Source organism: Festucalex cinctus, chromosome 7, assembly GCF_051991245.1.
Source record: "Festucalex cinctus isolate MCC-2025b chromosome 7, RoL_Fcin_1.0, whole genome shotgun sequence".
In the NCBI taxonomy this organism is placed as follows: Eukaryota; Metazoa; Chordata; class Actinopteri; order Syngnathiformes; family Syngnathidae; genus Festucalex; species Festucalex cinctus.
Window position 1 is genome coordinate 661989 of NC_135417.1, and position 15364 is coordinate 677352.

At 36.7% G+C, this 15364-nt stretch overlaps 1 protein-coding gene across 2 annotated transcripts; it reads right to left on the reverse strand.

The window, feature by feature from the left end:
* Window positions 1-2916: 2916 nt before the first annotated feature.
* tbx20 (T-box transcription factor 20) lies at window positions 2917-14925 on the reverse strand. Of its 2 annotated transcripts, none has more exons than XM_077527296.1 (8): window positions 14582-14925; window positions 12461-12752; window positions 11050-11214; window positions 9842-9950; window positions 8581-8739; window positions 8284-8360; window positions 5359-5471; window positions 2917-5277 (listed from the first exon to the last, which is right to left on the reverse strand). In XM_077527296.1, the coding sequence occupies exons 1-8, from the start codon at window positions 14709-14711 to the stop codon at window positions 4955-4957; spliced, it is 1368 nt and encodes a 455-aa protein (XP_077383422.1). In that variant the 5' UTR covers window positions 14712-14925; the 3' UTR covers window positions 2917-4954. The 2 variants fall into 2 exon arrangements, with proteins under 2 accessions (XP_077383422.1, XP_077383421.1); XM_077527295.1 differs by having other exon boundaries at window positions 5359-5474.
* Window positions 14926-15364: the final 439 nt, after the last annotated feature.

The following is a 15364-nucleotide window of genomic DNA, read 5'->3' on the forward strand; positions in this document are numbered from 1 at the left end:
TTATTATTATTATTATTTTTTGTGCTGGAGCATACAGAAGGCTTTGATGCAGCCTCTGAAGATAACGGTTGAACCAATGGTAGTTATCACAAAAACGGCCAGCAGGTGGCAGCCGAGTATAAGATCAGCCAGGGCCATGTTGCAACAACCTGTTTTCCCCACAGTTTTAAATAGATTTGTGAATGATGACACTGAGCTATATTGAAATGCTAATTGCTGCAAAATGGAAACATATATAGAAATATACTCCCCCTGATGAATTAAATCAAAATCCAGCAAAACAGCAAGGAGCGAAGGGGGTTTGCTTCAGTGAAAATGGCTGGGATGTATGAGTTAAATGTAGCAAAAATTATTATACATAAAAAAAAAAATTAATATATATGCAATTGAGAATAAAAAAAACTTTGAAAAATGACAACTGTACATGAATATATAGATATATGTACAGCAGCAAGCATAGTCAGCAGCATTCCATGTAGCAAAATACTATACAGGTACCAGTAGCATTGATGCATATAAATGCATATTTAAGCATAAAAATAATAATAATAATAAAAAAGAAGTCATTAACGTTTTTTTAAGTAATTAACACCAGTAATTAGCTCTTAGATTTGATAACTAATCGTACTATATGTCAGATGTGAATGTACAAAGAAAGCATCAAGAATAGACATCAGCATTAAACGACATGACGCTATGCACTTCAGACGAGTCCTCTGAAACGTCCTAATGCAATCGGCATGGATTTTTGTGTAGCGGGCTCAATTAATTATGCATGACATGGGCTTGACGGACGTCTGATTTGGTTACGTCCCTTCCCCGCCGCGAGCCGTCGATCCAATCGGGTTAGGATCGTAAGCACCCCACCTGACCTCCACCCCTCCCGCCCGCCTCCCATCGCTCCTTATCTGAGCTGAGGTTTGTTTTAAGAGTGTTTGGATGCTTGTAGGACGTTTCATCATCGTAATAAGTTGTTGTTATGCAGCCTGTTTCCCTCCTATCAAACCTTGTCTTTGTAGGACATGCTCACTTCATTACACCGTTTGTGTGGCAGTTTTCAGAGTTTCGAGGTCACACAAGCGCACGTAATAATAATAGTAGGATTTAGTCTACTGATTGATTACATAGCAAAATGTGGCTAATTGCTCCAGTTAGACTTACTGGACACTATAGTAGGTACACAGCTCAGTTCAAGAGCTTTATGAAGCATTTTTTAAATGGATTATGTTAAAATTTCTTGTTACACAGCACAGAAATGCCAATTATTTTTTGTTAATCTTATTCCACGTATTTAAAAAAAACTTATGACAAAAAAAAACCATAAACATAAAACATAAAAGTCATGAATTCAGACTCCTAGCAAATTCAGTCGCAAACCAGTATGCATGTTCCCGAAAATCACTTTATAAATGTAAATATTTTTAAGCTTTTTATGCTAAACGCATTACGGCGACGTTTCCGTTTAAATTCCGCGTCCACTTCCTGTCCAGTTCGCGTTTCATCACAAACATTTCGCTCGTCCTTGAAGCACTTTGGTGGTGTCTTAGCTTTTTGAAAGCACTTTGCCGCTAAATGCTCGCAGACACGCCATCCATCACCCGGCCTGCTCTTAACCTATTAGCATATTGTTAGCAAGATGGCCGCCGCCCGCCAACGCTCCCGGACTGACCTGTTAGCTCGTCCTATAGCGACCGCGAAAAGCCCGAGTAGAGGAAAATGGGCCAAAATGCTAAATTGACAGAAAGGCAGGGGTGGCAAAAGTATCCACATTCTGTATGCAGCAAGTATGTCGTGCAAAAAGCAACTTCAACTTCTACTTTAAAGTAATGTAAAAAAAGAAATGTACTGACAGAATGTTTTGTACTTACCATATTTTTCTGATTATATTCAGTCAACCTTTTTTTCCCCATAGTTTGGTATGTCCTGAGACTTATACTCAGGTGCTGGTTATGCAAGGAATACTCAGATGTATCCGAATATTTCGTCCGTTCTTGGTTTCTTCGTACTTTTAATTGGAACAGTTTTATTTTCATATGTTTTTTTTTATTTTCATGGATTCATTTATTTTTTTATTTATTTTAACATTTAATGTAATTATTTGTCGCATCTATTAATATTGGTAATGTATTTATTTATTTTTATAATTTCATTATTTTCTCAACTAATAGTAATTTGTCCATTTCATTTTTTAAAAACTTTTTTTGTTTTGATTTATTCATTAACTTATTCATTACTTTATTTGTAATTTGCCTATTTTTCTGTACAATTTTAATTTACTTTCTAATTTAATAAACACCTTTCCCACTTTTGTAAAACTTTTAAAGTACATTGTTAGATTTTATTTCTCCATTCAATAGTGTTTCCAATGTTTTGTGTTGAATTTATTCATATTTTTTATTTAATTTTGATATTCAAAAGGAATGTCTTTAACTACGTATTATTCTGTGCTTGTTATTTATTTTATTCATGTGTCTTTATTTTCATGTTTCTAATTTTTATGAGTAGTAATATTTTATTCTACCCATGCTGAATTTGTTGTACTTTCATTTCTGATTTGTTTTAACTCCATAGAAACTTTCCCTTCAATTTAATATTATCCAAAAAAAATCTGTGTAGATTTGATTATTTTCAATTATTTCCATATTTGAATTTATTTTTAATTTGCTTTATTTTCCCTGTGTGGCTGCACTAAAAAGACCAGGCTTCTTGTTTTATAATGTACTTTTACCTACAGTCTGCCACCAGAGTGTGCTGTAAGATCACTATTATAATTGGTCAACTTCCAAATATCAGACAATTACAACAATACAATATACTATACATTTTTTAAATAATAATAGATATGTTCATCACGTGATGTGCAAATGCAAAGAGAAAAAAAAAGTCAGCATTTGGGTGGTGATATATATTTCTCAAGTTTGACAAATAACTTTTTTCAAGGTGATACAGTAGACATTTTCAGACAACAAAATAAATATATTGCACTTAAAAAAAACAGTCAAAACAAGGCAAGATTGTTTGGTGCTCAGATGACAACAGATAAACAAAGTGTGTCATTTGTACATTTTACATTCATGGAAACCAAATAAATATTCAGCTGGCCTGGACAAGGAAAAATGTTTTATGTACACATTCATACTCGCCATCACAACATGTTAAGGATATAAAAATTGTATATTAGAAATGAAGGAAGTTGTCCTTGAAGTGAAAATATGATTTCAGAAATTTTGTGTGAAAAAAATAAAAAAGTCAATTGTGAGGAGAGTCAGGTTGCCATTTAGTGAAGTAATATTTTTTTTCCAGTATAATCCAACATTTGGACAGCAATGTGAATACCTGTTGTGGATGGTTAAAATCTACAAACCCAAGTTTTTCCAAATACCTCATTTTCAAAATTTATTTAAAAAACAAAAAAAGGGGAAATTCCTTTATTTCAGGTTAGTCAGGGTTACTTTTGACTCCCATTTAACATGAGTTTGAATGTGACTGGTTCAGTCACATCCAGTTGAAAAGGGTGTGCACACTTTTGCAACAATATGATGTATATTATTGTTTTTACTTTCCCTCATAAAACGGTTAAATAAAAATAGTATAGTATTAGTATTAGAGTATTTTTTTCTTGGTCTAATTTTTTAATATCACAAAAACAGGTATTTGAACAAGGGGTGTGTAGACTTTTTACATCCACTCTACTCCAAATTAAATAAGGGATAAATAATGACATGAGAAGCATTGATGACAATTTCCAGGAAGACAAAAACATTTTTCTTATCCCTTTTAACTAAAACTAAATTCTGCCGGTTAGATTACGCTAACATGCTAACAAACGGGATGTTTACTTTGTCGTTTTTAACATGAAAGTCAACAACTCAAAAGTGTAACTTTTTTTTTTTTTCTTTTTTAAATGATTTAGTCCAGCATGCGTGCTAGCGTTTGTTTGTCTCTATAGTGAGCCAACGTAGCGCTTCAGTCCACGTTTCTTACATATTATCAGTTGACATTTGACTGCACAGGTATTTGGAACCACGTCGTCGTCTCATTGCCGTCAAATGTTGCCGGCAGCCTCCCGAGTCCCAACAAGGATCCAAACCAATCGGGTTGAAAGGTTTTCATTTTCTTGTCTGCCTTTTACGAGATTCCTGAATCTTTTTTAACCACGAGTATCCTTGAAAGTGGTCTTAGTTTTCTTATGGTTGTGGTTTCTTGTTTACAAAGGGCCACATTGAAAAGGAAATATATATTATAGTACAAGAATAAAGAAAATGAAAAATAATTAAAAAAAATTGAAATATTTTGAGAATTTTTTTCCCTAGATTTATTTATTTTTAAATATTAAATAATTAAAAATGTAACAATGAAAAAAGTAATTATGCACATATTTTAATGTAATTTTTTATTTATTTAATTTAATTTAAATTACCTTTTTTTGGTCATTCTACAAATATTTTTTTTTTATTAAACGTATCCAACTTATCCATCCATCCATTTTCTGAACCGCTTACTCCTCACTAGGGTCGCGGGGGGTGCTGGAGCCTATCTCAGCCGGCTTTGGGCAGTAGGTGAGGTACACCCTGAACTGCATGGTCGCAGTGTATTCACCTTATTAAAGAATAAACTTATTAAAATCTTGAATTTATTATTATTATTATTATTATTATTATTATTATTATTATTATTTTTAAATAACTATTAATGAATTTTATTCTTGTAGTATAATTACTTTTTCATTGTGGTCCTTTGTAGGTTGCATCATGTCTACCAGCATCCAAGCTCGACTGACTTTTTTTTTTTTGGACAACATGGATGACTCCATTTTCTGGTCCTTGAGTACCAGGATGTTCCATGAGTGTTCTTTCTTAACACGTCTTTGTCCTTTTGTAATCGTTTCCGGGTCAGGTGACCTATTTACACCAGATGAGAGTGAGGCGGTTCGAGGAGTTGGGGCGTGACGGAGTCATACGAAGGGCGTCATGACAGCGGAGTGTCGCAGGCCCTGGATGGCGGCGTAGGGCCCCTGTTGGAAGTAGTGGTGGTATCGCGGCATGTGGAAGGATGGGAAGGACGGGCCGCCGGCCTGCAGCGCGCCGGGCGCCAGTGGCACGCCCAGACGGCCGTACGGGGGCAGCGAGCCCTGGATGGGGTGCGGCAGGGAGGCGGCTCCGCCCGCCCCCATGGCCGACAACGACGGAGGGGGCTGGAAGGTCGAAAAGCCCGCCGACGCGCCGCCGCTCACCCAGGAGCTCAGCGACAGGTTGTCCGAGGCCGTGAACGCCGAGCCTGCGGGCATCCAAAACGTCAGGTACACAGAATTAGCTTGCGCGACCTTAGCAGCCTGCTGCGGTAAACGTGAGTAGTCACCTCTGGCGTGTGGCGGGTGGCCGTCGTCTGGCATGTGGTCGTCGTCTCCGGCGTACGTCCGGATGGGCGAGCGGGCGTACGAGTGCTTGTGGATCAAATTCTCCACACTTTCCCTGCAGCAGAAATTTAAGAGCAACAGCCCGAAATAAATCTCCTTTGTTTTACAGTCCTCAACACAACACCTATATACTTATATATTAGGTGTGTATATCTCAAATAAAAAAACAACTTGATAGTATGTCACATTGGGTGCGATAAGATTTAAGGACTGTCAGATGTGATCGGGCTGCCAGATTGTATAGAGTCGCCTGCAGATGACGTCACGCTACAGGATTGTCTGGAAATTGTCTGTTTACAATTGTACAAAAAAAAAAAAATATGGACTAAAATTTTAAAAACGTAAATAAACCTAAAAATATAAAAGCATGATACTTTAAAGAGTGAAAATTAAATAGATTGAAGGGCCTTCGCGCTTGCCTGTGACGTCAGTACAGAAGCGCTAACGAAGTTAGCTTCGGTTTGATTTCTTTTTCAGTTGTTCACAAATCAATCACAATCACAAAAAACAGTCTTAATGATAATATAAACACATTAACAATCTAAAAAGACAATATTTGTCACATCTGAGACAATCCATCCATTTTCTTGACCGCTTATTCCTCACAAGGGTCGTGGGGGGTGCTGGAGCCTATCTCAGCTGGCTCTGGGCAGTAGGTGGGGGACACCCTGGACTGGTTGCCAGCCAATCGCAGTCTGAGACAATCATTTTGTGTATTTATCATTTATTCAATATATTTTGCGCTTATATCATTAGGCGTTTTTACAATTTCAGTCCGTACATTTTGTTATTTAAATTACATCTTTAATATTTTCTTTCCAATGTTTTGACATCAACTGGATAATTTCCAGCCAATCCTGTGTAGCGGGACGTGTTCGTTAGGCGACCCTGTTACGATCTGGCAGCCTGATCACATTTTACGCCAACAACGGTTCATTCAGTGATTCTGTTTGAGAGGGTATGAGACAAGTTTTTTGTTGTCATTTTACATACAACACATCCAAGGAACATTAAAGACAGTGACACCTAGTGGGGGGAGGCAGCAATGTGAGAACTCCAAAATATGCTTCTCTGGTGGGGGTGCACACTAAAACGCCTAGCGTAAAACATCACAATGAAACTGGTGGACGGGTGTCGGCTGAGGGAGGGGAAAAAAATCCATACATTATGAAAATTGAGGCTTATATTTTGCAGGAAAAAAAAAGTCTTATAATATTAAAGTCATACTTTTTAAAATTTTGCAAGAAACAAGTCCTAATCTGATGGAAAATAAAGTCATAATATGTGGGGAGGGGTGGGGAATTAAGTTATAATAAAGTAGGGATGGGTAATTAGAATTTCCTCAATCAATTCGATTTCGATTAACAAGAGTTCAGTTTGATTCGATTCTGATTTTCTTCCTGACTCGATTCAATTCTTCTTAAATATCAATGTCAGAAATCAGATTATTAACAGTATATATGACTGAGACTAGCTGTCACTATTTTATTTTTTTGCTGGGGGAAAAAAAATCCAAATCTGAACAAAAATCTTTTAATTTGATCTTTCACAAGAAAATTTATGATAATCATGGATCTTTACGCAGTTACGGTGACACGATAATTTCTTTTAAAATTTACTTTCAAACAAACATGATTATTATGTAATTTGTCTTTTTTTTTTTTTTTTTAACAAACTTAAATTACTTGTTGTGACATCATCCATATCATAATCAAATCTGACATTTTTTGTTTATTTCATGTGTGCGCCCGAAGTGCATTAGCTCATTTGAGTCTTGTCACGCTGCACTTGTCAAGCCCACTGACACAAATTGTTAGCGTGCACGCGTGTGTTGCATGATGCCATCCGTGCGTCCACATTATCCCCTCCCCACTCCCTCCAATCAGGTTAGTAAAGTGCAATATGTGTCAGCAGACCAGTACAAATGTGTGCGCTTTTATCAGGACGACCCCGTGGCAAAATCCCACAATGCCAAGCGAGACGGGAGGGGGGGGGCGGGGCCTGCTGGCTTCAATCACTCAAGAGTCGTCCAATTGGATTAAAGTGTGTTTGAGTGCAGCCGCATGGCGACTGTCGGCTAATCGCATTTCCCCCTCTGCAGCTCCCCAAAGATCAATTGATCAGCTCCAATTCACAGCCCTCAAATACACTCTGACACCACCTCCAAGCGTGTGTGTGGGTAGAAAAAGTCTGCACACCCCTGTTGAAATGCCAGGTTGTGACATGAAACGTTTACCACCATTAATGTGCCCTCAATGTAACCTCATTTGGAAAAAGAGCGGAAGCATTAACAAACGAGATGTGTTTGCATAAATGCGCACACCCTCATAACTCAAGATGTGGCCGTTTCATAATGAACCAGTCACATTCAAGCTCATGTTAAATGGGAGTCACATAAGTAAGCCTCCATAAGTACCTTTCTGCACTCCTGATTAACCCCAAATAAAGTTGGATGTTCTAGGAGGCTTTCAGTAGCATTCTGCTGATTAATATCTGTGAACAGTGAGATCATCTGATACCTGTGCCCTATAATAACCTCATTTGGAAAAGAGAGCGGAAGCATAAACAAACAACTGAGATGTGTTTGCATAAATGTGCACACCCTCATAACTCAAGATGTGGCCGTTTCAGAATGAACCAATCGCATTCAAGCTCATGTTAAATTGGAGTCAACACTTTTCTGTGCTCCTGATTAACCCCAAATAAAGTTTGGATGTTCTAGGAGGCTTTCTGTACCCTTCTCCTGATTGATATCTGTGAACAGTGAGATCCATTTGATACCACAGCTCGTGCTTTACGTGACTTAAAAAAAAAAAAACACAGGAAAATACACACGTGCAAAATGGCATTCCCAGAATTCCCTGTACCTCTCCATGTCCGTCAGCCGTGATGAATCCCGAAATCCTTTGGCGAAGGGGTTGCTGTCAATCTTCAGCTTGGTTATCTGAAACACACACGTACACACGTTACCTTTCATGTTGAGCCGTGTAGAGCTGAACGTAACTTTCACACAGACCACACACAGTAAAAAGCAAGCAAGATGAAGGTTTTGACATTGTGAAAGGGGTTAGTGAAGGAAGAACTTCATTCTGGTAAAGGATATACCCTTGACACTCACACGGGGTGGGGGGAAATTGACCAGCCGTGCGAAAGGAGCGACTCACCAGCTGGTTCTGGTACGCGGTGACTGCGGTGAAGACGGTTTCCACGAAAACAAACGTGCGGAATTCCTCCGACTTGAAGTTGAGCAGCGAGGCCGTGTGCTCCTTCTTCTTGATGATGTGAACCCGAGGCTGGTACTTGTGCATGGAGTTCAGGATGATCTGAAAGCGCACACGCAGTTGAGTCACAGATGACTACAGTGGGCCAACTCCATTTTCGGCATTTTTAGGTGCGGAAATTAGTAGAGAAAAGGTTTGTCCTTTAATTATTTTCTAAATGAAGGTGTATTTTGACATATAATTTATACTGGCAATATACCGAGTACTGATACCTCTTGTTCTTTTGATATATAAAATTTCATTTAACACAAAGACAAAACGTTTCTTTCTCTCCTCCTCTTTTTGTCTCAGCACGGCAACAACTACTGCAGAGAAGGACTAAATGTCATATATTGTTTGCCTTAAATATCAGTAGCTTGGTATTGGCATCCTCCATAAGTACCTGATGCCTAAAAATAAGGCCAGTATTGGCCCCTACCAGTACCTGGCATCGGCACTCCCCCATCCCTAGATGGAAGAATCAGAAAGTAAGCCGTGCTTTAGCTTGGGTGCCAGTCCATCTGCATGTTAGTACTGAATGTTATTTATCATCTGTCATTATGTAAGGACTACATTGCAATTTATATTATCGCATTTTTCCCCTGTAAATTTTTCCCGTGTCAAAATGAATATTAATTGGCAGATAAGTCACTCAGATATAAATCCATCAGATTTTATTGCAGCCGTAAAACTTTTAAAAGTGTGAATATTGGAATTAGCCTACTTTTGTTCACAGTCGTTCAATTTACGTTCCATACTTTTGTCCATTTGGCGCCATAATTCATTCACATTTGTGCTCGGGTGTAATTTTGATTCATTTGCTCATCAGGGGGGAGTTTTAATGTTTAACTGAGTTGAAGGTTAACAATGCTCAAATAAAAATTGTGGAGGGAAATATCTTTAAAAGAAGTCAAATTATTGTATATGGCTCTTTAAAATTGATAACATTCACTGTATTATGGTAAATATTAAGTATTAAATCTATGACTGTCGACATATTTATGTTTCTTTGAATATTTTATCTTAATTAATTGTATGTTCTATACTGTAACGACATCTGACGAAATATGGACGTAAAGCCAAATATACATATACAGTATCAAAGTTCACTTTAAATAGAATTTACATTATTCAGAAAAACAATGAAACAAGAATACAAACTGACGTGTCCGTGCTGGTCGAGCTCGTTGTTGGTGAGTTTGACCTTCTCGAAAGAAACCATTTGCTTCGTCAGCTGCTCGCCGCTGAACGGAGAGTCAGGATGTACGTACAACCTGTGAACGCAACACCACCACACAGGCGTCACATGCTCGCTTCTGATTGGTCGACAGCCCACACACAAGTAGCCAATCAGCACTAGGATTTAGCAGATTTATTTTTATTTTTTAATTAAAATTATATGTTGCGCATTAGGCATTTTTTTTAGTGGTCTTTTTTTGTTTGTTGCTAAAATAAAAACAGGAAAATATTACAAGTAAATAAAATGAAATATAAAACGTTTTAATTGCCTTATTTTAAATTAAATGTTTTGTTTTGTTTTTATTCTATGCACAGTTTGAGACTTGAATTGAATTGCATATTCACATTCATTCGATATTCCATTGGAGTTCAAATTATTGGCATTCCATAAAAAAAATAAATTAAACGAATTCGCATTTTAAATACATTGTTAACAACAAATTTGAAACAGGAGTCAAGGAAAATTGTGGAAAGTTATGTATGGGTGATTTCTGTTTACGTAATGATTTATGCTCCGCCAGCACAAATAGTTCCGCATACGAGGCGTACCCTAAAGCGACAACAGTGACCAAAAGAATGAAACAAATGAAGCTTGTTTCATTTTCACGGACAACTTTGGACATTAGACCACCCCACGTCACGTCGCGCCACGCTTTCATATCATTTGGTGAGTTCCCCACGATGAAAAAAAAAAAAAAAAAAAAAAAGTCACGCGAAGTAGTACGGTAATATAGCAGTGGTTAGCCGCGTTAGCACGATGGCAGAACTAGCGCTAGCTTCTGTTCCTGCTTGTTTGTGCGCTCAATGTCTCATTCACATCACCTGACGACCATGAATACTGTAAATCAAATGTTATTTCAAGTAATGCTCTACATTGCAACGTATTTTTTATTTTTTTTTACCAACTCGGCAATATTTACTATTGTTGATGCCTGTGTGGCGGAGTGATATGTGCAGTGAAAAGCCTCGCCGCAGGTGTTGTCCAATTAAATTGTTTGGCTAGAACTATAGCTGTTTGTATAATGGCTTTTAGAACATTTATTTCAGAAAATGACATTTCAATCATGAATCATTTAATTCAATTCAATCATTTACGTCATTTGGCGGACGCTCCACGACGTTTGCTTATATTACCGAGCAGGCAAAGGAGGGTCCGCCTTGCCAGCCACCAGCCACGAGGATCTGTGGTAAGCGTATCTGTAGCGCTTGTTGTCCACCGGGACGATGTCCATCAACACGATGTACTTGCATTCATGCTCCACACCCGAAAAAGACACCCGGATGGTCGGGAACATCCGCCTGCATCACATACAAGTTGCATTGCTATTATTTTAAAATTATTATGCCTTTGATTTTGAGCCGTCTTTCAGGCCTCAAAGTCAAATTACAGTGAGGAAAAAATAACATGCAATATGGAATGGCAACAAGTACTCAGTTCAAATAAATTATAGGCCTATATGTCACCCTCGTGAGATAAGCGGTTCAGATAATGTTATTGTAGTATAGTTTTTTTTTTTCTAATAATGCAAAAATATTTTGAAAATAAAGAGTAAAATCATCAATAAAGCACTAAAAGTCCACCTTGGTCATTAGTTATTCTGCAAAAAATAGTATGACCCAAATTGTTTATAAATGATTTAATATTGTTATTGTTATTTTTTTTTAATTGGGGAAAATGTCACGTTGTTATTATCAATATTCTTTTAGCAAATATGATAGGACATTAACAGTAATTAAATTCACAAAATTGTCATCTATAGAGAACTAAATTGTAAAATGTTGCACTGCAAATGATTATTTCTATTCATACTATATTATTGCATTTTTATCATTATATTAAAGTTATATTAAAGTACGTTTTTATTATCATATGCAACAACATTGTTAAAGTGACTTCGTCACAATTTGGTAAATTTATTAATTCAGTTTTGGAAATGTCCAACATGTTCATGGTTTGTTAATTATAAATAATGTACTATAACCAAAATTACACTTTTAATGCACGACAACTTACAAATGTTTTTTTTTTTTAGCAATAGAATGGATTTTGTTGCTATTATTATTTATTATTACTATCATCATCATTTGTATAATTATTTTTTATGAACAAAATGTTTTTTTTTAAATGAACGAAATAAATATAAATGCAGCAATAAAATTAATGTTTACAGGATTTATATTGTCAAAAAGAGTCATAATTACATGTTAAATTGTGCATCTTTTAAATATCAATAATACGTGCACTAATATAATTGTTACGATGTCTTTCAAAATGACAGCGTATTTGTTTTATTGTTGATTTCTTTGTTTTCTCATTTGACAATTGAAGAACTTTGATATTATCTGTGAAATAAAAATTGCTTTATAAAATTATTATTATTATTATTATTATTATTGCTGTAAATGGTAAAAGATTTATTCATTTTTTTCCCCTCGAGCCGTGGCAGGTGCATGCGCAGACGCAAGGCAACCTTTTTTGAATGTTCTTCCGTCTGTTTGCAATATTTGGCAGCTATGAAACAAAAAATTTTTTTTTAAAGCTCACCTTCCCGACTTGGTGATGATCATCTCGGTGCCGAGCTCGTGGAACTTGTCCCAGAGTTCTTTGGTCTCGAGGCTGCACGAGATGTTGGCCATCTCCTCGCTGCACGGGAGCGGCGGGCTGGTGGGGATGAGCGGCTCCGTGCACGCCCCCGCGGCCGACAGCGGCGCGCTCCCGACCAGCTCTCCCGCCAGCGGCTGCAGGACGTCCAAAGACGAGGAGGAAGAGGAGGAGGATGAAGAGGAGAGGTCCGAGAGAGGCGGCTGGCCGCACGGCGACTTCTCCACGAACTGCTCTGCGAAGGTGAAATTGGAATTTATTAATTAATATTCACATGCCACTTTAAGAAGGGAAATTCATCACAACATCGAAGTAATAGCGACATGTTTTTTTTTTTCGCTTACACTGTAAATATTTACCAGCATTTCACAACAATTAACTATTTTACAGTAACTTTTTTGTAATTAACTTCCCCTGTAAATCATCATATACACCAGTATAAACTACAGCATCATTTGAGTTTACAGCATTTAACTGATTTTACAGTAAAATCCTGCATTAAAGAAAACCCTGTTATATCACAACAAAGGTCTGTAATATAAGTATACATTCACAATAAATTGCTGTAATCCTTACTGTGAAAATAATGCAAAACTGATCCAATAATTTATTGTAAAGTCACAGTCAAAAAAAAAATAAAATACAGTGTAGGGATAAAAAATTTAAAGAGAGTATAGCAAATATCTTTTAATTGGATAAAAAAAAAACTTTTTGAAGCGTGCAGTAAAAAAAAAAAAAACAGGTTTATTTTAAAACAAAAATCACATTAAATTATTGACACCTATTCAAAATAATTAACAATTACAATACACACAATATCACATTATTAACAAAACGAAATACACAAAAAATACTGTATATACAAGCTGTTATTCTTATTAACGAAAGGGCTACCTGAAATGCATCCCAACACGTGAAGTGACAATAAAATGACAATAATAATTAAAACATCTTAAAAAACACACGAATGAATGAAAGTTATCATTAAATGTCATCTTATTTTTTCGAAAAAGAAATACAATAACAGTTAAACACACTGATAAAAGTTGCATTCAGTAGGCCTGTTCTTATTACAAAACCTAAAATGAGCAAAGTGCAAATTAGCGAATAAAAATGATCTTTAAATAGGCGTTCTTATTCTTTAACTGAATATTATCACATAAATAAATTAAAATAAAAAAACTAAGTCAAGGCATAAACACAAGTGGTCATTAAATACAGTACAGAAATAAAAGCACAATGCAAAAATAGGGCTATACTTGTATGAATAGAAGTTGTCAATACACTTTTCTTTATTGTTTAGAAACATGCAACTACACGAGAAATCCTGTTTACTGGTGAATGAGTGATACTTCTATAAATATATTGTCATTAAACGTATATCTGAATATAATTCCATGGAATAAAGTAAAAATAAAAATACAAGTTGTCATCAAATGCTGCTTCAATGGGGGTAAAAAAATAATAAAAAAAATAATAATAAAGAGCCACTGCAAAATGATCACCTTGTCTCCATTTTGCAGTTTATAGGTGTAAATGAAATGAACTTTTTTTTTTCATTTGATAAACTTTAACAACATAATTCTGATTCAAAATACAAATGTTGACAATGAACAGAACATTAAAATGGGTCGAAATACTGAAAAAGGGTTCAGCGGTATTTATTTATTTATTTATTTTTGGTCTCAATTTTTTTTTACCCACAGTAATATAGTCCGATTTATTAACGCAATGGAAAACCTTAAATAAATACCAATACACATAAATACACAGAATTTGTTTGAACGGTTGTCCTTAAAATAAAGTCTTTATAATTTATGCTCTCGTTCTGTCAGCGTTGTTATATTTTCACTGCAAATTTTATTATGACGTCCTACTTGTGCATTTTAGACATTTCACTTTCAAAATGTCGAGAACAAAAAAACAAAAAAACAAAAAACGTAAACATGACAAAGTTTTCCCCCCTCTCCTTTCTTTTTGTTTCCTTCCAGTCTGATTCACGCAAACGTCACAAAAGTGAAGTTGACCCAAACGGTGTCGCTTTGTAGGCTGCACGTGACGTACCGAGCGGCTTGATGGTGCTGTCCCCGCCGTCCTTGTCCTTGCTGGGCTTGCCGCTGGACATGAGCGCGGCGATGGAGAAGGCGTTGGCCCGGGACGACAGCTGCGGCTTCGGCGAGCTGCTGTACTCCATTTCGCTCCGCAAAAAAAAAAACAAAAAAAACAAAAAAAAACAAAAAAAACAAAAAAAAACACTCCGCGCAAACTTGATAATAAGACAGAAATAAATCCCCTGGCTTGATGGGCTTTATAAAGGCCAATGTGGTCGCATGATGGAGGAGGAGAAGAAGAAAAAGGATGAGGAGGGCATCCAGGACTTCCAGGTGACTTCCAGGCCGGTCCGGAGGTGCTTTACAGATCTTTGTGGAAAGCTTGCAGCCAACTTGAGCCCTTTTTTTTCCTTCTTCACTCCAATCATTTTGCAGAGGCTGACACGTCACGCTGTCCCACCTCGGTAGCCAATCAGAGGAGAACTTGTGGGAAGCGGGTGGGGGACAAAGACGTCATGGTCAACAGGAGCTGCATGGGAGGAAGTCATCTGCTATCTTCTACTTCTTCTTGGGTATATCAAAACATATTGTTATGTAGTTACTATTCCAAAAGCTTCCTGGTTTTGGAAGGGAGAAAAAAAGAAAAAGAAAGAAAAACAAGAATGCCAAAAAAAACAAAAACAAAAAAAGTAAATATAACCCTGCCTTCACGTGCTATGGGAAAGATGGACGTTACCACTCTGAAACTCCTAATTACGACCCAGTTCTGTTCATGTTATTTTGTTGTTATAGCAAA